Source organism: Eretmochelys imbricata, chromosome 24 (assembly GCF_965152235.1).
Source record: "Eretmochelys imbricata isolate rEreImb1 chromosome 24, rEreImb1.hap1, whole genome shotgun sequence".
NCBI classification, from domain to species: Eukaryota; Metazoa; Chordata; order Testudines; family Cheloniidae; genus Eretmochelys; species Eretmochelys imbricata.
In genome coordinates this window covers 7,756,756-7,781,949 of record NC_135595.1, presented here as the reverse complement: position 1 = coordinate 7,781,949, position 25,194 = coordinate 7,756,756, and the positions used below count along the sequence as shown (strand labels likewise).

At 53.9% G+C, this 25,194-nt stretch overlaps 1 protein-coding gene across 1 annotated transcript; it reads left to right on the top strand.

The window, feature by feature from the left end:
• Positions 1-937: 937 nt before the first annotated feature.
• LOC144279918 (hepatocyte nuclear factor 6-like) lies at positions 938-24,603 on the top strand. The gene is made up of 2 exons (XM_077841621.1): positions 938-1,871; positions 24,305-24,603. The coding sequence occupies exons 1-2, from the start codon at positions 938-940 to the stop codon at positions 24,601-24,603; spliced, it is 1,233 nt and encodes a 410-aa protein (XP_077697747.1).
• The last annotated feature ends 591 nt before the right edge of the window (positions 24,604-25,194 follow it).

Genomic DNA, 25,194 nt, shown 5'->3' with positions numbered 1-25,194 from the left:
AAATCGATGAGAGTAGCTATGGGCTGGAGCAGGGCAGTATTCTCGGGAGGGAGGGAGGAAGGGAGGGAGGAGATCAGTGTGTGTGTGTGTGTGTGTGTGTGTGTGTGAGTGAGTGTGTAGCAGACACAAAGAGGATGGAACTGTTCTGAGCTACACCTATTAAAACCAGAGGGAGCGAGAGATCTAATCCGTCCCCCCACACCACCAAAACACAGCCGGTAGCTAATTGCTGGAGCCCGCTGCTGCTTTGCAAGCACTTCGCTGGAGATCTCCTGGACTACCCTAAAAGGGCTGAATGATCAGGGAAGAGGAGACCTTTCCTTCCCCTCCACATTCCCGGACACAGGAGCCCCTCTGCTGAAAGCTCCAGGAAGGGGGGATCTGAACCCCTGCTGCTGATTTTCATTTCTTTAGTATTACTCTTCTTGTCGTTGTTGTTTTTATTTTATTTGTTTATATTTTTACATCCCTCCCCCCCCATGCCTAGAAAAAGCACCCGCCGGCACTAGGTAAGCCAGGTTCTTCATGAACTTTCTCACTTTGATTGGGGTTTAAAGGGAGGGGGTGGGGGGAATCCTCCAGCCTCCCTCCTCTCCCCCCCTTCCTTCCCCCAAATCCATCCAGCATTGGGTTAGAATGTGTCCAGTTTCTGATCAGTTTGAAAGGGGCTTGTGTGGGGGCTGGGGAGAAATGATGAGCCCTTGTCTTCCTGGGGCTGCAGCCGAGACCAGTGGATGTTAGATTTCCCACACTGGAGACAAGATCTGGGCGCTGAATACAGAGGGGACTTCCCGCTTTGGCTGTCCATCCCCACTGATAAAGGCAGAGAGGTTTCCTCAGACCCCCTTGAAATCTGGCAAGCCCTTCCCCACACTCAAGAACCGAAAGATTAATGAGTCGCAAAGTAGATAAAGAGAGGATGCACTAGCCGGCAGCCATGAATGTCCAGCTGGGTTTGGAGAACACCGGGGACATGTCCAGCCAGGAGCAGGAGCTGATGCATGGCCAAGGCAGAGCTTTACACTCCGCTCTCTCCAGACCGTCTCTGGTGGCCTCGGTGCTGGACGGCAGTGAGTATCACCGAGCCGAGCACCACCTGGCCACCTCTTTGCACCCGGGGCTTGGCTTTGGGGGGGATTCGCCCACCGGGGCCGCCAACAGCTACACCACCTTGACCCCTCTGCAGCCGCTGCACGAGAAATTCCACCACCAGCACCATCACCCCCAGTGCCTGCCGGTGGGCAACGTGATTGGGAGCTTCACCCTGATGAGGGAAGAAAGGGGCCTGGGTTCCGGCGCTAACTTTTACAGCCCTTACCACAAGGATCTTGGCATGGGGCAGAGTCTGTCGTCCCTGCCCAGCCCGAACCTGACCCCCATGCATAGCTACGGCCACTCTGCCGGACACTTGGGCAACGAGAAGATGGTGGCGGCCAATAGCTTCGAAGCCCACCCTGCCATGTTTGGCAGGATCGACCAGCACTTTTCCAGGGAGCTTTCCCCCTCCCAGAACTCCACCATGGGATCCCCCAACAGCATGGGCCAGCACCACTATGTCCATGCCCGGCCGGACGTGACTTCCAGACCCAACCAGCCCATCTCCACCCAAACCACCGTCCTCTCCAGCCAGCTGGAGGAGATCAACACCAAAGAAGTGGCCCAGCGGATCATCGCTGAGCTCAAGAGATACAGCATCCCCCAGGCCATCTTTGCCGAGAGGGTGCTGTGCCGGTCTCAAGGCACCTTGTCAGACCTTCTCAGGAACCCTAAGCCCTGGAGCAAGCTCAAGTCCGGGAGGGAGACTTTCAAAAGGATGTGGCGCTGGCTGCAGGAGCCTGAGTTTCAAAGAATGGCAGCTTTAAGGTTAGAAGGTAAGATATTTTTTATGAGCATGATCAGGAACTGAGCCTGGAACAATACAGGGATATATGGAGCTGCCTCTTGATTTTGGGGAGAGAGAGAGAAAGAGAGCAAAGGTCACCAGCTGTGTGACTCTGCTAATCTCTTCGCAAACTGGAAGGCCTGAATGAAGCCGCAATGCACGAATAATTACACCCCGAGCCTTTATTGCTTGGTAATACAGATCAGAGCTATTGATTAGAACTTGCAATGTACACGCCCACATTATGGGGGGTGGGGGTGATTGGGTTGCAAAGGAATCTCCGGATGCCTTCCCTCTCCTGCATTCCCCTGTATTGTTTCGGGGTGGTTTCAACATACACACAAGGGGCTTCATCGTTTTTTCTTCACCTGCGTTCTGCCCTTTATGCTGGTAAAGCCATTTTGTCACCTCACCCTGCTCCTCGTGTTGCCATGGTGTGATTGAATGTCTCAGCCGCACGATCAAGATGGAGACCTTGTTCTCAATGGTTGTGTACCATATCCCATGGCGTGGAAGCCTGAGCCAAAGCTGATGGGAGTCTCCACTGATTTCAGCGAGCTTTGGATGGGGTCCAAATAGCACTGAAGACAGCGATGTTTCTGGGCTGCTGTTATTATTGTAGGGTCAGTGGGAGGAAGTTGTAGGGGAGAATCTCCACAGATGGAGGATTTACAGTGCTGCCCCCTTGCAACAGATGGGAGGGGACGGCCTTTTTCATTGACCAAAACCCCCAAGATTTTCTAAAGTGCGGGCCGGAATTTCAGCTGGTATAAACCAGCGTGACTCCCATTGGCTTCAGTGGCACAATCTTGATTTACGCCAGAGTCCTGGTTAGGCAAGCCAGGCTGGATCAATCCCAAGGCCCATCTATCCTAGTATCCGACTGGGGCCGGCACCAGATGCCTCAGAGGGAGGTGTAAGAAACCCTGCAGTGATGTGACAACCTGGCGTAGGGGCTTCTCCCCCTAATAGTCTAGAGCTTGACTTAAGTTCTGAAGCAGGAGACTCTTAAGCATACGATTATCATTAAATGTGTGCTTAAGTCCCATTAAAATCTAATATCTAACATTAACTAATATCCTTTTGTAGGGAGGGACTTTGCTGAATTGAGGCCAGTTGAGGATTTGACCCTTATCCAAAGCGAGGCTCCTAAATCCCTATTTAGGCTTCTAAATAATTGGCCTAAATTTTTTTTCCCCCAGCTGTTACCGCTGGGAGCTGGTGAGCGTTTAGCGCTTCCAAAAATGAGACTATTTATTTAGTGGCCTCAATATGGATCTAGGAGCCTAACTGTCATCCTTCGTTTTGAAAAATCTTGGCCCAAATCTTGGTGGCTGGTGATTCTTCAGATCATCACTGCAGTTCAATGAGTTTGCATGGCTGTTTGGAATGATTCTGCTTCTTTTATGTTCCTTTCTCCTTCATGCTTGCGAGGCTCTCCCGTCATCTTCAGAAGGGATGGTGCGGTTGAAAAGCGAAGGTTAAAAGATAAAGCCAATGCGAGGCACTGGCTGTGTTTCAGGCTCTCAGCCTGGTCCCAATCTCTCTGACTTGCCTCCCGGTGAGCCAGTTAGCGTTGGTTGTGTGCGTATGTCTATTAAAAGCCATGTGACAACGGCCTTGGCCCCATCATATGACACAGCAGGGCCCTGCGATAACAGCTTCTCTTTGCTCTTTAGCCGCTAATGATGCTGTTGGGAGGCTTATGGCTCCATTGGGAAAGGGGAAACAAAATGGGGGTGTTTGTGGCTGGTGGGAATGATATTTAGACACCCTAGGACTCTCCCAACCCCCGAGTTTTATTGCTGTCTCTTAGCAGGAGAAGGAGCAGGCCTGGGCAATAGGAAGCAGGGCAGGCTCAGGGACTGAGCCATAGCGTCAAGTCCCCCGGTTGGCTGCCGTGAGCTTTAGATCCAGCGTTTAGTTATTTTCAGAGGCATCTCGCTCCAGTTGTGTGCTGTGCTTTCCGTCCTCCGGCTCCTCTCGTTTTACCTTGATCGCGGCGCGAGACGTTGACAGTGTTTAGTCCTGCCGGGGCTCGTGGGAAAGCAGAGGGCTTCTCTTGGGTGCGGTTCCCCAGAGAAATCCTAGGGCTGGGGACGGCTGTGGGGGCTGCACTAGCTGCATGAGGCCTTTCCTCACCTCTGATTTCTAGCATTGACTAAGAAAGCCATTGGCGTGGGGTTCTTGTCACAGTGCCCAGGCCCTGAGGTTAGCACCGTGAAGGCCGAGGACCAGATCCTGTGATGCCGAAAGCATGGCAGAGGGGTGGTTGGTTGTGTTGTCCTGATCCGACTACTGAGCCATGCAAGCTGCTGTCCCCGGAACTGTCGGAGCAGCCTCATGGCTGCTTAACATCGGGCAGCAGTGGCTGTCTTCGATTGTGTCCCCTCTGCTGTAGCAGGGTGGGCAGCCGGGAATGAAGCTGTCCAAGAGGCGTGGGGGGCAGAGAAGGGTATAGAAGGCCCCGCTGTACACCAGCCCCCAGGTTAACCCAGCAGTGGTGAATGTTGTGAGTGCGTTCCTGTGGGCTTGTGTTGCGTGATCTGGCCTGCGGACGGTGACCCTGGTCTGCATGCAGGCAGCCACTGTCGCTAGGGCGGAGTTGGTGAGCACCGGGGAGTTAGCTGCAGCCCTGTGTTAGCAACGCCATTTGGCTGGGCTAAGAGAAGTGTTCGGCTTCCCGCTGCATTGGCTGGAGGGGTAGGCTTGGGGCAGTAAACCTCCAGTTTGCAATTCCTATGCTCCCTGGACTTGCAAGTTTGAACCCCAATAGAGTTGACTCATCTCCACCCTTCTGGGAGAGACACACTGAGCTCTACAGGGCCTGTCGCCCTTTGGATGATCCCCAGAGAAACCTGGGTCTGTTCTGCATGGATGAGAAAACCCGCCCAGAGAAGGAGAGTTGCCCTCACAGATTTTAAGGCCAGAACGGCTCCGTTAGATCATCCAGTCTGACCTCCCGGAGCACAGCTGAGTTCTAGCATCTCTTCCAGGCAAGCAGCCAGTTTTGATCTGAAGATATCAAGAGATGGAGAATGCACCACTTGCCTTGGCCGGCTGGTCCAATGGTTAGTCATCTGCACTGTTAATAATGGGAGCCTTTTTTTGAGCTTGGATTTGTCTAGCTTCAGCTTCAGGCCATTTGGTTCTCATGCTGCCTTTTTCCACAAGACCAGTGGTTCTCAACTGGGGGTATGCAAACCCCTGCGGGTGTGCAGAGGTCTTCCAAGGGGTACATCAACTCAGCTAGATATTTGCCTAATTTTACAACAGGCTACATAAAAATCACTAGCGAAGTCAGTACAAACTAAAGCTGACAGGGGTTTCAGACCCCGAGCAGGAATGTCTACACTACAATTTTTAGCCCCCCAGCGCAAGCCCAAATCAGTTGACCTGGGCTCTGAGAATCACTGTTGTGGGGTTTGGTCTGCAGTGTAGACTTACCCTTGGTCTCTCCCCATAAGGCATTTTCTCCAGTCCTCAAATAATTTTTGTGTCTCTTCTCTGCCCCTTCTCTAAGTGTTCAGTATCCTTTATAAACTCTGGTCACCAGAACTGGCTGCAATATCCCCATAGCAGGGAAATCCCATCCCTACTCACTACTTCCCTGTGTTTACGTCCAAGTATGACATTAGTCCTTTTTTTTCCACAGCATCACAGTAGGAGCTCATGTCCAAGTGTTTGTCTCCTATGATCCTTAAATCCTTTTCAGTCACTGCCTTCAGAGCCCCGTTCCATAGCTATGGCCTCATCTCTGCGGATTCAGTTGATCCCTCCGCCACTGTTCAGCATACTGCAGGCTAGACGGTTGTTTCCACCCCAGAGGCGGCTGCCTACCGGTGATTTATGTTATTATTTTTGGTTATGCCGTAGCGCCTCGAAGCCCCAGTCATGGACCAGGCCCCCACGGTGTCCAGTCCTGGACAAACATGGAACAAAGAGCGGGATCCGGCCCCCAATCCAGTCTTGTTGCCTCCACTGAGTAAGAGCCACCCATGAGATCAGCCCCTGTGCTTTGGGCTCTGAGCTGGCTCAGCGAACGTGGGAGACAGAAAGGACCTGGGGGTCTTCCTGTGCTGCTGACTTTGAAGTTGTGCCCAGCATGGGGCCTGGTGGGATTGTGCCCTTATGCAACAGCACACACGTCCCTCTGCCTGCGGCCCACCAGCAGCTGGGAAGTGAGCTGCAGGGAGGCATTCCGGGGGATCAGGATTGGGGTATGGAGGCAATCCCTATTTCAGGAGGAAGCGAGACTCCAGATCTCTGGCTGGGGGAGGCTGCAGATCGCTGGGCCCGGGGAGGGAACTCAACATCAGGTATTTTTGCCAGGAACTTTTTGCCAAGAGAAGCCGGGCTCGCCGGGGTTCATGGCGAAATCTTGACTTGTGAAAGGGGGCCCTCCGTGCCGAGGTACCAGGTTTTGCACAGGGATTGTCCTGCAATGTAAATCGGAAACTTTGCATGTGGGGCCCCCTGGGGAGGGCACTTTCACTTCTTTGGGCTTCTGCTTGCCCCTCCTCTCCAGATGAAGATGATCACTCACCCGGAAGGGTGGTGAAGGCTGATCAACGTTTGTAAAGCACTTTAAGGCCCTGGGATGAAATTGGAGCATAGGTTTTGTGCCACGCCCCTGAGGCAGGGCGAACTTCACCTGGGAGGAATAGAAAAGTTTTTATGAAATTTTAAAACCAAACAAAAACTTAATGGGATCTCCCCCCTGCGCGTGTGCACATGCTTTTAACATGCTTTTTAATATACATTTTCCCGTGCTGTGTCAGGACAGGAGCATGGAGCCTGGGCCTGAGAGCCAGCAAATGAAACTGGCTAGACTTAGATAAAGCTACTTTTGCTGTCCAAAGCTGAGGGAAGTGGAAATCAGAGCATCCGTGACGAAAGTCAATGGAGGGGGGGGGGGAGGTGTGTGTGTCTTAGGGTTTTATATTGCTGCCCATCACTGTGACATCAGAGCACCTTCCCCATAAAATCAATAGCGTGATATATTTAAACAGAAAAAGAGAGGGAGATTATTTAAATCAGTGGTTCTCAAACTTTTTTTCCCGCGGACCACTTGAAAATTGCTGAGGGTCTCGGCCAGCCACTTAATGATCTTTCCAAATATTGATTGTCCCGTTAGCTCACTATTGTAAAGGGCTTTGGATAAAAGCGCTACATAAAAAAATGAATATCAATTAACTTTTTTTTGTTCTACAAATAAAAGCACACAACTCATATTTTAATAGCAGCAGTCTTACCTTTCTAATACGAGGGATGTGCCCTCTTTCCCCCCCCACGGCAGCCCCTGAGCTGGGGGTGGAAGGGAGGGGGGGTCTCTCCCTGCCCGCAGCAGCCCCTGAGCTGGGGCAGGGAAGTGTGGGGGGGCTCTCTCCCTCGCAGCCATAACCCTGGAGCTGGGGAAAGTCGCCTCTTTCTCTGGCCGCCACAACCCTGCACATCCCAAATTCCCCCACCCCCTCTTCTCACCACACTGCCCCCTCCCACCTACTCCCTATTCCCCCCCAGGCCACCACCTCACCTTACATGTGCGTCTTCTCCAGGATCCAGGCACCTAATTAGTGGAGCCTCGCCAGCACGGCTCCACTAATTAGGTGGGTGGCCCTTCATTCTTGTGTGCGGCTGCCCAGACAGGCACCTTAGAGGGAACTGTCCGCGGACCACAGTTTGGGAACCTCTGGTTTAAATACATTTAGGTGCCGAAAGATGCAGATTGGCGCCTAGGGGGAGTTTCAAAAGTGCCCACCGGCATGTTCAGGTGCCTAAAAACCTTTACAAATCTGTCCCCGGGCCTTTTTAAAAGATGACGAATGCTTTTAGGCACAAGCACCTGGCCCCATGGGCTCCTGAGGTCTGACTGGGGCTCCTAAGTGCTATCCCAATACAAACAGTCAGTAACAGGTGCCCTGGTTTTCAGACGCCCATCTTGAAACCTTGTTTTCGGAAGGTGGGAACTCAGGCCCCTGTAAGATGTCTCAGGTTGAGCTTCCAAACTTGCTAGTCTCTTTTGCAAAATTCTCGGCCTTAAGCGTGTCACTTTTAGTACAATCAGCTGTTTCCATACTATGGGATTGCAGGGAAGGTTGTTTGGGTTTTTTTTTTAAAATATTGATTTAACTTGAAATGAGTCTCTCTTTAGTGTAGCTAGATTATTCCTATTGATTTGAAACTGAGTCCCTTTACAGGTACGTGGCAGATACACAGGGTCCAATCCTGCTCGCGCTGAAGTCAGTGAGTGTTGTGCTGTTGACTACAATGGTGGCTAGCTGTCGCAAGATCCAGCATCCCGGACTCCTGAGAGTAGCGTTGCTGAGTCCACTGCGATTACTTGCAGGAACAAAGATTGCGGGATTTGACCTGTTGTACTGCCAACTCTTTGCAATTTTATTGCGATGCTGTTGGGTTTTCTTAAAGCCCCAGTTCCTGGAGTCAGGTGATGATGTAAGAATCTTGCATTGCCGATGACTTTTTTTATTATTATTATTTCTAACCTTTGGAGTTGTAGAGAGAAGCTTGCAAATGTGGCTGTTAAAGGCTCCAAGAGGAGATGACAAATAAAAACAACCCAGGATTTATTCTAGTTAAATTTCCACGCCTTTAGATCCAATCACGTGATTTTTTGGGGAGAAGGCATAACTCATGTTGTTTGATTGCTTGTGGTGGGCAATACTAACTCCCTATAAATTAATAGCTTTCCTGAAACAGTGGGAAAATTACAACTAGACATCAGCTGAGATCTTATTAATTCTGCACCATTAAAGTCTATGCAGGTTTTGCCATTGACTCTAAGGAGTGCAGGATCAACCCTTTAGAGACTAAATTTAAAAACGAACTTGCGGGACTTTCTCTGTTTCAACCTAAGGCAGCCCCTTTCCAAAACTGAGGGTGATCTGACATAGGGCTCCTAGAAGGACAGCGCTTGTTAGGAAAAATACAGTAATACTTAGAGGTCACTCCTCTGCCTGAAGAATACATAATAAAAAGTCGGCCCACACTAGACCTTAATATGCGGTTTGAGCTTTTTTCCCAGCTTCCTTAGATAAATGTGCTTTGGATTTACAAACAACATGCAATTGTGACGAGGCTGTCAAAGGGGCAGGTACCCTGCCTAGCCTGAGCCTCCAGAAACTCAGACTGGTCTGGTGCCTAAGGTTTGAGACTGGAGTGTCTTTTTGTTCCTGTGTGCAGCACCTAGCAAGTGGGGGCTGGGGTCCAGCCAGCCAGGGCGCTGAACAGGGGTTCAGAAGGTCAGGGATCCTGCCTCTCCTCCTGGGCGAGTCACTGACCCTCTCTGTGACTCAGTTTCCCCTCCCACCCTTTGGCTTGTCTCTTTAGCTTGTAAGCTCTTTGAGGTAGGGACTCTCTCTCTCACTGTAGCAATAGGGTCCCAGTCTTGACTGGGGACCGTAGACACTACTGTAATACGTCTCTGGCTACGTCTGTCCTTTGAGAAGGGAGTGTGGTTGAGCTAGCATACTCCCAATAGAGTGTAGCCTGGCTGGGCACGGGCCAGGAGGGGCCAACTGCCCCAATATGATCCTGTCTGAGATAGGAGGCAATACTCACGGCCCCCAGCCCCTCTGCTCTGTTTTTATCACGCAAGCTCGATGGCAGCTAGCATCAGTATCAAGCTGGGAATCACGCCACCAGCTTGAAGTGCGTCCATACTCTATGTTCTAGTCTAGCTCGCTGAGTAAACTCTCCGCCCTGGGTGCTACCTCCGTTTAGTCTCCTGAGGGCTGTGATACTTTGGTGTAACTCTGGTTATGGGGATGAATGTGGGGGCAGGTGGGAAGTGTTCATGGCTATCCAGGAGATCAGGGAGGATGATCGGTGGGTCCCATCTGGCCTTTGACTCTATAAGCAATAAAGACCAAGGCTATTGCCGTATAAGTAAGAGTTGGATTTTGATTTACTTATGGCCTTAGCTGTGTGAAAACAAATACCGCCCCAGACTTCAAACCCAGGCCAAATGGAGCCACATGCTGGCAACTCATAATCAGTAGAAACTTTAACGCACCAATAGTGGATAGTACGTCTCATCCGTGGTTCTCCAAGGAAGGTGAGTATCGTTAGTCCTGTTTTACAGATGGGGAAACTGAGGCACAGAGCAAGGCTGTGGGCAAGATGGCAGGTTAGGGATGGAACCCAGGAGTCCTGATTCCCAGGACCCTAGCTACCTCCCACAGCAGTTCTGTAGCCATTTTTCACCTTAACTGTGCTTTACAAACATTAATATGTCCCCTTGGCCCCTCCTGGGGCGGGGCAAACTATGGGATTGGCCCAGCAGCCTTTCAATCAACCGGTGTTTCCTGCCCTTGGTGTTCAGGTCTGAGTCTCTGTGACCCGTCCATCTTCAGGAGCCCAAAACGGGGGGTGCAAAGCGCGATTGTCCTGATTTGGTGGCGTTCGCAAGGCGCAGGGCTCGGACGGCTGGGCCCTAATTCTGGAGAGCGTGTTGGGGAGCAGGAGAGCAACAATCCCCCTGATATGATGTATCGAGGGGGAAACATCGGTCTAGCTCTGTAACAAATGTGCTGGCGAGGCGTCAGTCCCACAAGCCGTTCCGTGCTGTAGAACCCCGCCCCCGAACCCCATTCATGTGACCCGGGCTCGGTGCGGGTGCAGGGATCCACACGCAAAGCCCAGCTTCCCGGGCCTGAGACCCCGCTACTTAACAACCTGTACTTTGTGCTGCAGGGGGTAGTCAAATACTGATAATCATGGAATATCAGGGTTGGAAGGGACCTCAGGAGGTCAGCTAGTCCAACCCCATTTTAAAGCAGGACTAACCCCAACTAAATCATCCCAGCTGGGCCTTAAAACCCTCTCAGGATGGAGATTCCACCACCTCCCTAGGGAACCCCTTCCAGTGCTTCACCACCCTCCTAGTGAAATAGTGTTTCCTAATGTCCAGCCTAGACCTCCCGCCCTGCAACTTGAGACCCTCGCTCCGTCGCAAGCCATTATTACTTGTATGGGACTAGAGCCTGGAGACATTGTGAGCGGACACAGAGTGAGAGGCAGTCTCTGCCCCAGAGAACTTAGACAAGACAGACGAAAGGTGGGGGGGGGGAGGGAAACTGAGGCACCAAGCGTGGACGTCCCACTCCCCAAGTCATTCAAACAGGCCCACGGCAGGGCAAGGAATAGACCCAGTCTAGTGTCTTAGCCCTTAGATCTGAAAGGTGAGTAAAAATGTTGTGGTGACATGGGTAAGTGTGATGAAGCTGTTGCGGTATGAACACTCTGCTGTTCCAGCTTTGCTGGGAAAAGGGGAGAGGGGGCTGCTTTGCGGGGGTGTTGCATTAGGGGGTGCACAGGTCAAGAAGGGCATAGGACCCCCACACACACACACACACGCACACACACACTCCTTCCAGAGCCTCCTGGCCTGTGTGCTTCAGCGCAGAAATCCAGGCCCCCCGGGGGCGTCAGGCTGGCCATTCCAACCCCACCTCCGCCGCAGTGTGGCATGGCGCGTCCCCTTTGCAGAATCCGCTCCAGTACGTGAGCCACAGACAAAACACTGGGCCTTGCTGCTGCAGAGGAATCGAAGAGCGAGGCTGGGAATCGACAACGGGGGGGGGCGAGCAGCAGCAGCTGCAGCTGCAACGGGGGCTAAACAGAACCAGCTGGAAAACAACCGAGTTGCCCCTGCTCCCACTGGAGCCAGGCCCCTGGTTTGAAGGGGAGCAGCCTGGTGGATGGAGACAGGGATCCCAATTCTTGTGCTAATGCCGGTGTGGCTCCACCGAGGATCCGAGCCAGAGCCCGCTGAAAACCCTGGAGATTTGCTAGCATAAAACCAGGGAGAGACCAGAACTGGGCCCAGTCCGTCAGCCCTGCTCTTTGGAGCGATCTCTGGATCGGCTTCCCCCTGGAAACCAAAACCAGGTGCCGCTCAGGTCAAGCTTCCCCTGCCCCACACATCTCTCCTCCCCACGCGTCTCACCCCCTTCAGGGGTCCAGGTCTGGGTTCCACAGCCTGGTCGTCAGTGACCCAAAGCTGTTTCCCTCTGATGGCTGCTTTGTGTGAAACGACTTGTTGGGTCTCAGCCCCTGTTATCAGAGACAAAAACATCCAGCACCATGATGATGCCCTTGGAGGGGGGAACTACCTGAAATGGCTGAATTGAAATAAAAAACCGGGAGGTGGGAATCTTTGTTTCAAGGCAACTCAAAATGTCCAATGAACGTTGAGTTTTCTGATTCAATGGAAAAAATAGTTTTTGGCTAGGAACGATTAGGATTTTGGGGGTGGGGGGGAGGTTTTGGTTTGGTCCCCGCACCAAAAGATCCAGTGGTCGCTCAGCATTATTTTGAAGCGCGGGAATATTCCCTGCTGGAGCTCTTTGAGGCTGGAGGAGTATCTGAATTCTGCCCGACGGTCGGTCAGAAGAAATCATGTAGCACTAGGGTCTTTTCTGGGCCACCTTCAAACACACTCAGAGAGCAAACAGTCTAACAGCTGTCATCCTTCGCCCTAGGAGCGCCTGTGATTGCAGGGTCTCGTAGCACTTTCCTAGCATCGGTTAATATAGTCATTTGCAGGAGAGGAGGGTCAGCACCCCCATTTTACAGATGGGAAAACTAAGGCACAGAGAGGGGAGGGGATTTGCTTGAAGGGACACAGGAGGTCGGCTGCAGAGATAGGAAACCCACACAGGGAATGAGACTGGGAATCCTGAGTTCTGTTCCCACGTGCGCCAGTGGCTTCTTTTCTGTGAACTCCACTTTCCCCCTCCGCAAAATGGGACAAAAGATACTGACCCTGCGGGGTGGGGGGGGCACTTTGAGAGTCTTACTGGAAAAGAGCCGCTATCTGTGGTATTATAAACACACCCCTTTCCTGGAGCTGGGAATAGAACCCAGGTGTCCTATCTCCCAGTCCCCTCCTGCTCTAACCACTAACCGCGCTCCCTAGTCTAGTGTCAAAAATGTAAATGAAACATGCATGTCCCTGAGAGACAGAGCAATTGACTCCTCTCCTGTTTGAATGAGGCGATGCTCTGTAACCTAGACCAAACGGCTGGGGTAAAATCTCAGGGGCTGGGGGCGACACGTGGGAGAATGAAGTCAGACAGCTGGGGACTGGCTGGGCTGCACGTTACCAGTGAGAAAATGTCCCCTGCTAGCAGTGGTTGCTGCTCTGTCATCTTAGGATCTGTGCCAATTCCAGCTGGGGGAGCCATGAGCCGGACTTCAGGGAGCCGGGTAATTAGCGAGAGGGGAGCTGCTCTAGATTTGACAGGCAGGTCGAGTCAGGATGTTGGCTGGGTGCAAACAGAGACAAGAGAGGGAGAGGGGCTAGGGCTGGGGCCGGGGCTTAGGCCACAAGCCTGTCATTTAGGAGACGTCCCAACTAGGCTCAATTCCTTCTGCCACAAACTTCCTGACCCTGGGCCAGTCACTGAGAGTACCTCTACGCTGCAGTGAAAAACCCGCGGCCGGCCCGTGCCAGCTGATTTAGGCTCGGGTTCAGGGGCTGTTTAACTGTTACGCAGATGTTCAGACTCAGACCCTGAGTGGTGGGAGGGTCCCAGAGCCTGGGCTGAAGCCCTCATCCAAAGGTCTACCCTAAGCGTACGTCTACACTGCAAAAAACTCCTAAAAACCATAGCAACCAGCCTCAGCACTCGGGTCTACAGACTTGCAATGGCACTAAACATAGCTGTCTGGCCGTTCCTGCTCAGATTCTGAAACCAGGCTGGGGGGGCGGGTACCCTCTGGGATGTCTACCCTGCCTTGTGAACCTGTATCTGTGGGACCTGGACCTGTGGACTTGGTGTTTTCAAGCATCCATGCTGCGTTGTAAACCTGGGTTTGCAGCTGCTGGACCCACGTCTTGCAGCGTACACACTGCCCTGTGCAAACCTTCTGGCTCGGGTCTGCGGCTTGAGCTGCGTCCGCACTGCAAAATGACAGGGCTTTGATCAGAGTTTCAGCGGGACTCAGGCTCAGACACCCCCCAAGACGGGCCATAGGGTCCTCAGGGGTTGCTGACCCACATCAGACTGATTTGTGTGGCGATGGATAGGTGGTTGGGGCTCAAACCTGAGTCTGACCCAGCTTCACAATGCAGTGTAGACGCACCTAGATCTAGCTCCTGGCGGGGGGGCGGGGGGGCTGCAGAGGTTTATGGACCCCATGTCAGCTGAGGATGCAGACAGGACCAATGAGTCAAATCTGCCCAGCCCTCCATCAAAGTGGCAGCTGCTCCCAGCCAGAGCAACTCTGAACATTGGGCAAAGAGAAGCCCACAATCGGGAGAATTTCACGGAGGGACACGGTGCAGATTTCTGGCCTGGTGGCTTCACGCTGAATGGAGAGCGGCTCCTGCAGCCAGGCGATCCCCAGTGCCCCATTAAAGCAAGAGAGCGGGGTTTAGTGATTTTAGCAGGGAGAGCCAGCATTCCTGGGTTCTAGTCTCTGCTCTGGGAGGGGAGTGGTTCCTAGTGGTTCATAGATTCATAGATATTTAGGTCAGAAGGGACCATTATGATCATCTAGTCTGACCTCCTGCACAACGCAGGCCACAGAATTTCACCCACCACTCCTGCAAAAAACCTCTCACCTATGTCTGTGCTATTGAAGTCCTCAAATCGTGGTTTAAAGACTTCAAGGAGCAGAGAATCCCGTGCCCCATGCTACAGAGGAAGGCGAAAAACCTCCAGGGCCTCTTCCAATCAGCCCTGGAGGAAAATTCCTTCCCGACCCCAAATATGGCGATCAGCTAAACCCTGAGCATATGGGCAAGATTCACCAGCCAGATACTACAGAAAATTCTTTCCTGGGTAACTCAGATCCCACCCCATCTAATATCTCATCACAGGCCACTGGGCGTATTTACCATGAATATTTAATGGTTAGAGCAGGAGACGTGGGCTGGAGGACTCCTGTCTTCTGTTTCCAGCTCCTGAGGGGAGCATGAACTAGCGTCTGGGCCTGGGATCCAGGACTCCCGGGTTTTATTCCTGGCCCTGAGTCTCTGCATGCCCTCAGGCAGGAGCATCCCCCTCCATTTACCCATCTCTCCTAACACCCCACAGTGCGGGGCTGGGAAGCTCCATGACATTCCCATGGAAAGCACCAAGTAATGTTGCAATACCTGGGTCCATTGTTTCGGCGGGGCTGGGGGCTGGGTACCAGATGGACGTGGCAGGGATGCAGACTGGCGAGCAAGGCAGGTGCCAGAGCCCATCCATGCCACAGAGACCCAGGCTGCCATGGGGGAAGGGAGGAGGAGAGAATTCCTGGCTGATTTCCAACCTCCCCTGGGGTGCTTTATTTAAGGGAAGCCATTGATTTTTTTCTCTCTCTCTCTCCTCCTTGCAGTCAGTCAGTCAGTGACAGTCACAAGCTAGTAGTCAATAGCCCACAATTCCCTGCGCCCGATTCCCCAGGGGGGCTTTTCTGCAAGGGCAGCATTGATTTTGGATTTGCCAAAATTCGCCCCCTCTTTTTGCATCCCTCCCCCAGCCTGTGTTTATCCTCTATGCAAAGCGAGGGCAACATTCTCTACGGAGGCGAGTCCCTGGAAGCGGATTCTCGTTCACATGGTGGCTCTGGGAGCGGCCTGAGAGTGGGTGTATTTACAGGAGTGGGGAATAAGAACTGGGCCCAGCTGAGAAACAGCATCAGCAGAGATTCTTCCTCTCAGCCACCTTAAAACCCAACCTGGCCATGGCGGCCGGGTAGCCACGGAGCCATGATGGAGGCCATATTGCTGGAGTCCCGGGCCAGCCAGCCTTCCTCTGGGGGCTGGAATCTCCATCCTTAGAGGTTTTTAAGACCCAGCTTGACAAAGTCCTGGCTGGGATGATTTAGTTGGGGTTGGTCCTGCTTTGAGCAGGGGGTTGGACTAGATGACCTCCTGAGGTCCCTTCCAACCCTAATCTTCTATGATTCTGTGAGAGAGATCAGGCCCTTTGGACTCAGCCATATCTTCTCCGTGGGCCAGCGGCTGTTTTTTAGCTCGGTAAGGTTTCGTATCCTAGCGAAGATGCTTAAAGGAAGCATTGGCTGTTCCCAGTGTTTGTTCTCCTTCAGGGCTGGGGAAGTTCCCCCAGCTATGGGTCTTTTAAGGCTTGGGGGCTGGATCCAGTTGGGAAAGGATTGGCCATGGGGTTTTCGGGGGGCGGGGCCAGGGAGAGTAGGAGACGTGACCTTAAACGACAGCAGGTCGTGTGGGAACAGCGGAAGCAGGTGCAAATTAAATCGGGAAAAGAGGCCACATGGAAGGAGCATGATCCACCACTGAGTGCAGGGGGCTGCCCCAGAGAGCAGAACTGTCCCTCCTGGGCGTGAAGGTTTGGGACCTGGTGACCATTGCCCTGACCCAAAGTGTGTGTGTAGGAGGGATGCTGACTGGGGAGCAGCGTACCCCCCCAGCACCAGTATAAATGCCCGCGAGAGGAGCAGGGCAGCCAAACGTTCCCAGACGTGAAGGGGAAAGGTTGCATCCTTTCCTTGGGCATTGACTCTCCCAGCCCCTTGCCCTTCCTGGAGGGTGGGGGCCGGTTACCCCGGTGCCCCTGTGTCCAGAGAGGATCCTGCCGATCTGCCTGGCCTTTCCCATTGCCATGGCAACTCCCGGTGGGCGATTTATCTCGGCAGCGTGATTCATGGCCACGCTCCCTTGTTGCCTGCGTTAACCTTGATGTCACCTGCTCCGCTCTCAGCATCTCTGTCCTGGTGTCTAGGTACAAGGACTAGAGCAGGGACGATGTGCCGGACCCCCACCCCGCCCCGGCACGAGGGGCACCGAGAGAACAGGCTGCTCTGGTCCTTTGGGTGAATCGTAGCAGTAGGGCCACCACTGGAGCCGACCCAATGGGCTTTGGGCACCTAAATCACGTAGGCATCTTGGGATCCCAGCCTGGAATCTTAGGGCCAAAATCCCCCTCTCAGTCACACCCGTGAAATGAGGAAGTCAGTGACCTTACACCCAGGAATCTGAAGGGAGCTCAAAGCCCTGACTGTGGTCAGGGCCCCGTGGTGCCGGGCCCTGCCCAGACACACAGTGCCCGAGGTCAGGGCCCCGTCGTGCCGGGCCCTGCCCAGACACACAGTGCCCGAGGTCAGGGCCCCGTCGTGCCGGGCCCTGCCCAGACACACAGTGCCCGAGGTCAGGGCCCCGTCGTGCCGGGCCCTGCCCAGCCACGTCCCTGTCCTGACGTCTAGACAGACAAGTGAAGGGTTATTATACTCATTTTAGCAGCTGGGGAACTGAGGCCCAGACAGAGGACGTGACTCGTCCAGGGGAGCCTGTGGCAAAGCTGGAATCAAGCCCTGGTTTCCCAGTTCTACTCCAGCCCCATCACCACGAGGCCAAGCGCCTGCTGGGGACTTGCTGTGTATTATAGACTAAGGGCTTTTAGTCAAACAACTTGCCCTGACTTTGGTAGGCGCTGGGCTGAGTCCGGCTTTCAGGGCTGACCCTCAGCCCCTAAGTACTTTCAGTGTCCCTACGCCTCGCGACCTGCCAGGGCTTTAGACCTGGCGCTCAGCGGCTCATCCTTTCCCGTGTTCAAGCCAGTGCCGCAGTCAGAGGGAACCCTGCCCCGCTGAGCTCCACAGGAACTTTGCGTTGATTTCAGTGGGGCGCAGGACCTTTGGGCCTGATTTCCGAGGGATGCTGAGCCTCCCCCCAGCTCCTGCCAAACCCAGGGGGAGTCGCAGGTGCCCAACACCAGGGAAAAATGGGGCCTTTGAATTTCTGCCTATCCAGCCGTCTTGTGAATTTCCAGCTGTGGGCCCATTGTGACATTACCAGCAGAGCTGTTATGGGGAATACGCTGGTGGGAGAGGGGGAGCAAGTGGGGGCCGGGGGGGAGTGAGACTGGGGTTGCAATCGGCTCTTAACAAGAGCAATACGCAAAATGGGGTGGGGAGAGAGACAGAAAAGCAGGAGAGTTTCTTTGCCAAGGGCTTTGAGATCTTCTGATGGAAGATGTCCTGGAAACAAAATCTTGTCCCCTGGGCTCTCTCTTTCTTTGGAGCCAGTGGGGCTGGTCGTTGCGGGGAGGCTGGGTTACTTGGCTAGGAGGAGATCGGTCCAGATGGACAATTCCTGTCATCCCATTGTTACTAGTTAGAACTAGGGATTGTCACCAGTATCACCTCCACGCACCCCGGACCCAAACTCCTCCCCATCGAAGTTTGAGGGTGTTCAAAGCCTGGATCTGAAGTTTTGTGGCTGGCACCCATCTTGTGTCAGACCAGTCTTGGGTGGGGTCTTTACGTACTAAGACAGGAGACAACCCCCTCCTCCCGCCACACACACACACACAGAATAGCTGTTCATCTATTCGGGGCCTCTTTGGCTTTGAAAGGGGCTTCTGGCAAGAGGATGCCTTGTGTGATGGTGACAGGGTAACGGCTGCCCCTGTGCACTAGAGCAGCTGGTTTGGTTCGAATCAGGCACCCTCAGGGCCGGATTAAGGCAGAGGAGCGATGGGCCCCAGCTCCTGCCATCGTTCGAAGGGAGCAGGAATGAAGGAAAGCTTGAAAACGTGACTGATGCCTGCCTGAGTTCGCAGCCAGCCTGAAACGATAGCTCCAGGAGGCGTGAGCCCCGTGAACTGCCCCATTCTGCTTGACTCTGGAACCTGCTGCAACCTCAGTGGGAGGTTTGAGTTACAACTGACAGAGCAGGGGCTTCATCGGAAAGAGCAGAGCTCAGCCCCCGGTCCCCTGCTGAAGGAGACTATGCTCCTTTCAAGCCTCCCTCAGGGCTGCTGAGCAAACCCCAACCTCCCCCCCCGCCCCCCGCCAATTCCATCCGTGGCTGCTTCAAGCCCGGCTTGGCAAGGGTTAACGTGAAAGAGGCTGTTGCTTGCAGACGCGCTGCTTGGATCTGATCAATATTTTCTATCAGCGCGCGGCCCCAGACGAGGAGCCAGGCAGGGAGCGGGGGTGGGGTGGGGGCTGGTTGGGGGTGGGGGCACAGCAGGAACTGGGTGGGGGAGGAGGGAAAGGCAGGGCCCTCATGTTTCACAGCCGTAAGACAGACACATAGATCATCGCTGGATACAGTGGTGCCATTGGGGAGAGAAGCCTCTGTACAGCTGGCTGGGGGGGGCGCGTGGGGCAGGAGGCTGGAGGGGGAGCAAGGGGGTGTTGCATCACGTGGTATGCTGCCACCGGTGCCCTGGTGCCACTGGGTCACAGGTGTGCCAGGGCTGACAGAGACGTGTGCAGGCCCCGCTTACACCGGTAAACCAGCAGGTGCATTCTGGGTGGGTGTGCTTGGCATGCAGGGCAGTGTCGCCAGCTCCCATGCCGTTTGGTGCTTAAAGTCCCAGCTCCTGGAGTCAGGTGATTCTGTCAGCTGCAGAGAAATGCTTGAAAATGGGACCCCGAACGGCTAGGACAACAGGAGCCAAATCAGAAGAGCCTCGGGCTTGTTGCTGGCTTAAAAATCTCATGGTTTTTAAGGCAATCTCAGTGCCGTGGCAGGTTCTACCCGCATGGGCTGGGTTTGCTGGGGGGCACTAGCTCCCTTCTGTGGCTGGCTTTACAAAGAGGAAGTTTAACTCAAACTAAAGCATCCAGCCCTCCAGCTAGTCCTTCCTGTCTCTACCAGGCCTTCGTCATCCTCACCGCTGATTTCAGCCCAGCTGCATCCTCCGTCTGCAGTTGTCCCGCTAGGAACTACAGAGTCACCTGTTTATCCTCTAGCAACTGACTGAGGTCCTGACTTCGGGCATGCCTGGCTACTAAACCAGGTCCAAGGACAGCTGTGCTCAGGTCCCGGAGCCAGCCTTAGAACAGGATTGGTTGAGTGGCTAAGGAGCAGTTCTGCAGACAAGGACCTGGGGATTACATTGGATGAGAAGCTGGATAGGAGTCAGCAGTGGGCCCTTGTTGCCAAGAAGGCCAATGGCATATTGGGCTGCATTAGTAGGAGCGTTGCCAGCAGATGGAGGGAAGTGATTATTCTCCTCTATTCGGCACTGGTGAGGCCACATCTGGAGTACTGCGTCCAGTTTTGGGACCCCCGCTACAGAAGGGATGTGGACAAATTGGAGAAAGTTCACTGGGGCAATGAAAATGATTAGGGGGCTGGGGCACATGACTTATGGGGAGAGGCTGAGGGAACTGGGCTTCTTTAGTCTGCAGAAGAGAAGAGTGAGGGGGGATTTGATAGCAGCCTTCAACTACCTGAAGGGGGGTTCCAAAGAGGATGGAGCTTGGCTGTTCTCAGTGGTGGCAGATGACAGAACAAGGAGCAGTGATCTCAAGTTGCAGTGGGGAAGATCTAGGTTGGATATTAGGAAAAACTATTTCACTAGGAGGGTGGTGGGTTCCAGAAGCACTGGAATGGGTTCCCTAGGGAGGTGGTGGGATCTCCATCGTTAGAGTTTTTAAGGCCCGGCTTGACAAAGCCCTGGGTGGGATGATTTAGTTGGGGATTGGTCCTGCTTTGAGCAGGGGGCTGGACTAGATACCTCCTGAGGTCCCTTCCAACCCTGATATTCTATGATTCTATGAAGAAAAGGAGGACTAGTGGCACCTTAGAGACTAACCAATTTATTTGAGCATAAGCTTTTGTGAGCTACAGCTCACTTCATCGGATGAAGCTGTAGCTCACGAAAGCTTATGCTCAAATAAATTGGTTAGTCTCTAAGGTGCCACAAGTACTCCTTTTCTTTTTGTGAATACAGACTAACACGGCTGCTACTCTGAAACCTGTGATTCTATGAGTGACCTTCAGGTTGGCCCAGTGGTTAGGGCACACGCCTGCTTTTCAAGCGGTGCCATTCCCTGCTCTGCTGCAGAGTTGGGCAAGTCACTTGGCCGCTCTGTGCCTCGGTTTCCCCCATCTGCACAAAGTGGGTGATCGCCCTGCCCTGCCTCACAGAGGGGTTGGGAGGATCCGGCCATTAACGATCACGAGGTACTCAGATACTAGGGTATAGAAGAGGTGCAGCAGATATAAGAGGCAACGGCCCGGTGACCCTCTGTGTCGCTCAGACGTTTGCCTGACGTCCCCTAGCCTCGGCTGTGCTGTAGGATATGGAGTCGTAAGTGCTTAGCTGGCCTTGCTGGGTCGCAGCAGGTCTTAGCTGGGCCCTGTCGATCCAGGAGCCTGGCCCATGAAGCACTGGACTGAGGACTCCCAAAATAGTTCTGCCTGTCTTTCAGACAGGATCTGTGGCTGAATACGGAAGCATTTAACAGCTCACCCCCGCCCACACACACACACACCCCCGTCGGCCTCTTGCTCATCACTGGGCTCCCTGGGCCCATCCCATCCATCACCCCCAACACGCCTCCTAAAGTGCCTGATGCAATATTCATGGCGGGCGGCTGCTCGGACCAGGCTCGAGTGAAGTGAGGTGACGGTTCTCATGCATTATTGGTTTCCTGAGCTGTGAACGGCTATCGACGCCCGACCTGAAGCCGGGCTGCGGTTACTCCCTTGGAGCGGGTGTGTCAGGCTGCAGTTGCGTGGGGTGTGGAGGGAGAGGGTGGTAGCCCTTTAAATAGTCTGCAGGCCCTCTGCCGGCGCTCACCAGGTTCTGTGTTTTCACAGCTAGCCGGAGTAGCAGCCTTGGTAGCAAGGTCGGGCACAAGTCAATGTCCAGTACGGGCAGTGGGCGGGCAAGCTTCAGCGCTCTGCCCCCCGGTGTGTTCATTTTACCTGCTCTTCAGCGGCTGAGCTCATAACTGGGGTAGGCCTGCTAGGCCCCATGTTCTGACAACTCCCCTCCGCCCTGCCCTAGACACCAGCCTCTCTGGTCCAGTAAGCCACTGGCAGCTCTACCGAGGTGGACAAGGGAAGGGCAGGGGGTAAAATAGATGAACCATCCACACAGCTGGCACTAACATAGACCCCCGCCCACTGGGACTTAGCCTGACCCACCCCTGCACCCCATCCAACCAGCTCCTCACTTGGTCACTCCAGCATGGGGCTGTATTTGAACCACTGGCTTCGAGGTGAAAGGTTCCGCCTCCCACTTATGATTAGTAATAGTAACTCGTATTATTAATTGTATTGTATTAGCACCTGGTAGCCACAATCACAGACCAGGATCCCACTGTGTTAGGTGCTGTACATTGTTATTGCTACTAGGTGTATTACAGTAGCAACCCCGCACTGCAGTCACGGACCAGCACCCTGTTGCGCTAAGGGCTGTCCAAACACAGATCAATAAGAGATTGTAAATTCTGTGGGGTCTTTTCGTTCTGTGTTCCTACAGCACCAAGCGCAATGGGGTCTGTTTCTCCCCACTGCCCCTGCTGGCTGCCAAGAAGATGGCAGGGATCTTAAAGCTTCAGCCATCCAGGGATTGTTAATGAAAACAGAAGGTTTGTTTAAAATGAACGTGCGCAAGGCTTTTACTACATGCAATCAAATCCCTTCACGTTAATGTTTGTTGGACTCCTTGGCCAGGCGCCCAGCTCTGTCTGGGTCTCTGGCATGGATTCTGGCTTTGCAAAAATACCTTGGGGGTTTAACATTGTGATGGAGTTGAGTGAACCGTCTGCAGAGAGGACCGGTTTTTTTTTCTTCTTCTTTGCAACAGCTGTAATTTTGTGGCCATCCCCAGAAAGAGGCAATGGGCCTGAGTCTCAGTCACTCAGTCCCTATGCTCATGGAAGCGTTGCAATGGTTTTAAGCCATCTTTGCGTCCCCCGTACTCTGGAGCCTTTTCCAGCTAGGTGTATTTTAGAGCGGCCTCAGAGTTGCTCTAACTTGCGCGCTGCTACCTGTGGCCCCTGGGAAGCAGAGAATAGCCACGCTGAAATGCCTCCCCTTATGCCAGTTCCACATTGGCCAGAGAGACCCCTGCACTGGGGTCCTGTCCATCCCCTTTAAGGCCCCTTTACGCTGCCAGAGCAGAGACCTTGGAGGGTTGGGCCCACCAACTCAATGCCAGCTGGGGAAGCTGCTATGCAGGGGAATTCCCTGTGGGGGACATTGAATATGGGGTAGGAGGAAGGGGGTGTTGGTCACAGTTTTGTCGGCCGTCTACCTGCGATTTGGGTTGTAGGTTCAGGCCAGGTTGTCTCTGAACTGGTTGTCCCATCCCCAGTTACTTCTGCAGCCTGGAGCCCACTGTGCCCACAAACTGAACCCCAGCTGAGAGCTGCCCTGTCCTGGCGGGGTTAGATGGGTTTTCCATTCATTCTAAACAAGGGATTTAGACACATTTTCCATGTGTCGACCCAGTGTCGCCGCAGCCAGCGTTCCTCCCAAAGTCCCTTTCTGAGGATCCCGAAGGGGGAGCGATGTGTGGAAGAGTTGTTATGAAGAGTTGGATGGGTGTTCTTTTATCCCCCAGTTAGGCCTAATGTCTCACACAAGTTCTGGTCCAGTCTTACACAGCTCTGGCTCAACGGGCATGATCTGAACTCAGTCCTTGAGTTATATCAGGAGACCTGTTTGTTTGGACAAATTCAGTCTCTGTCTGTCTCACTTCTGCCCCTTTGCCCACCCGCGGTTCTTGTTTTAGGTCGTCCTGACATCTTCTGAGCTCCCGTTCACTCCCTGCAGCTGAGCTGACAATTAGGGGAAACTCATAGGCCCGGCTATGGCAGCAGAGTGTGAGTTGTTAGGGCAGGGCCCGGTTCTCGCTGGGTGTCCATGCGGCGCCCAGCACCCCGGGGTCCTGAGCCCAGTTGCAGGCTTGTGTGATATAAGTTTGCACTGGTGTAAATGGCTGCACACGGTGCAGGGCAAAGGAGACTCATCCCCGGAGGAGGGAGGAAGGAGACTGGGACATGATCTAATGCCGGGGGCGAGTCTCCTTTGCCCTGCACCTTATGCAGTCATTTACCCCAGTTCAAACTTATATCCCATATATTCCCCCATCGGCAACTGCGAGGTTCTGACTTCTTCTTCTGAAGCAGCTGGTACTGGCCCCTGTGGGAGGTGGGATAGCCGGCTAGCTGGACCTTGGTTCTGATCCAGCCAGGCAGTCCCTATGAGCCCATGAGGTTGGTCTTGTGGTTAAGGAAACCTGGATCAGGGCCGGATGAAATTTCCATCCCCTGCCAGGGGATCAGACGTGCTCTGCTGGGACAGACACCCTCCTCCTTCAGGGCAAGCGCCAAATAGGGGTCAGGAGGAAACTTCCCGTGGGGCGGGTTATCCCTTTGCTGCAGGATTTCTTAGCAGCTGGGAAGCTGGACAAGCCCCTGCGCTAATCCAGTCGGGCAGGTCCCCCCCCGAGTTGAGCTTGTGGCTGAGGATCTGGAGTGGGGCCGGGGGCTCCAAGCAGCATGTGGGAAGCTTGCCAGGGCTGGGGGTAGCCGGAGGATTCCAGTCTCCGGGGTTATTGGCTGGGCTGGTTCCCTGGCTCTAAACCCACCCCACCCGCCCAGCTTCAGTGCCTCTGGGCAGCCGCTCCCCTCCTCTCTGATCGCGTCTCCTCTTCTCTCCTTCTGCCGCAGCCTGCAAAAGGAAAGAGCAAGAGCAAGGCAAAGCCGACAGAAACCACGTCCCTAAGCGGCACCGGCTGGTCTTCACGGACATCCAGCGCCGCACGCTTCATGCCATCTTCCATGAGAACCAGCGGCCTTCCAAGGACCTGCAGGTCACCATCGCCCAGCAGCTGGGCCTGGAGCTCTCCACCGTCAGTAACTTCTTCATGAATGCACGGCGCCGCAGCCTGGACAAGTGGATGGAAGAGGGGCGCCCCCCCTCCTCGGGCACCCACGCCTCTTCTGCCATCACTTGCACCAAAGCATGAGGGGAAGCCAGGGTGCTGGACAGGGCGCACCACGCCAGGCTGGTGTCAATTGGGTGGGGTTTGATGGGGTGGGTTGTTTTTAATTTCTCCTCTTCGGTGGTTTCTTTCCCCTTCCCCTGCCCGAGTTTTTTTTCAGCTGTTTCAACAGAACCCACATGGCCCAGATCCTCAGCTAACATAAATCAGCTCCTTTGCATTGAGTGGGGGCTTGCTGATTTACCCCAGCTGGGGATCGGAGCTTAAATAATCACAGGCAAGATCCTCAGCTGGGATAAATGGGGCCACGCTGATTGGCACCGGCTGGGGAGCTGGGCCCCCCCTCTCCGGTTCCAATAACACTGCCTGGGAGGCAGGGGAAGCCCATGGCTGAAGATTTGAGTGCCTGGGGGAGGTCGTGGCTCTTTAAAGAGCATTTGTTTCCTCTTGACGATTGACCCCATGGTTGTTTCCTTTTTCTGGAAAGCGGCGCTGCCCAGAGGTGAGAAGCAGAGCCAGGAGTCCTGGGTCCTATTTGTGTCCCTGAGAGGGGTGCGGGGTGGGGTAGTGGGGAGAGTTATCTGGGAGTCAGGACTCCTGGATTTGATTCTTGGC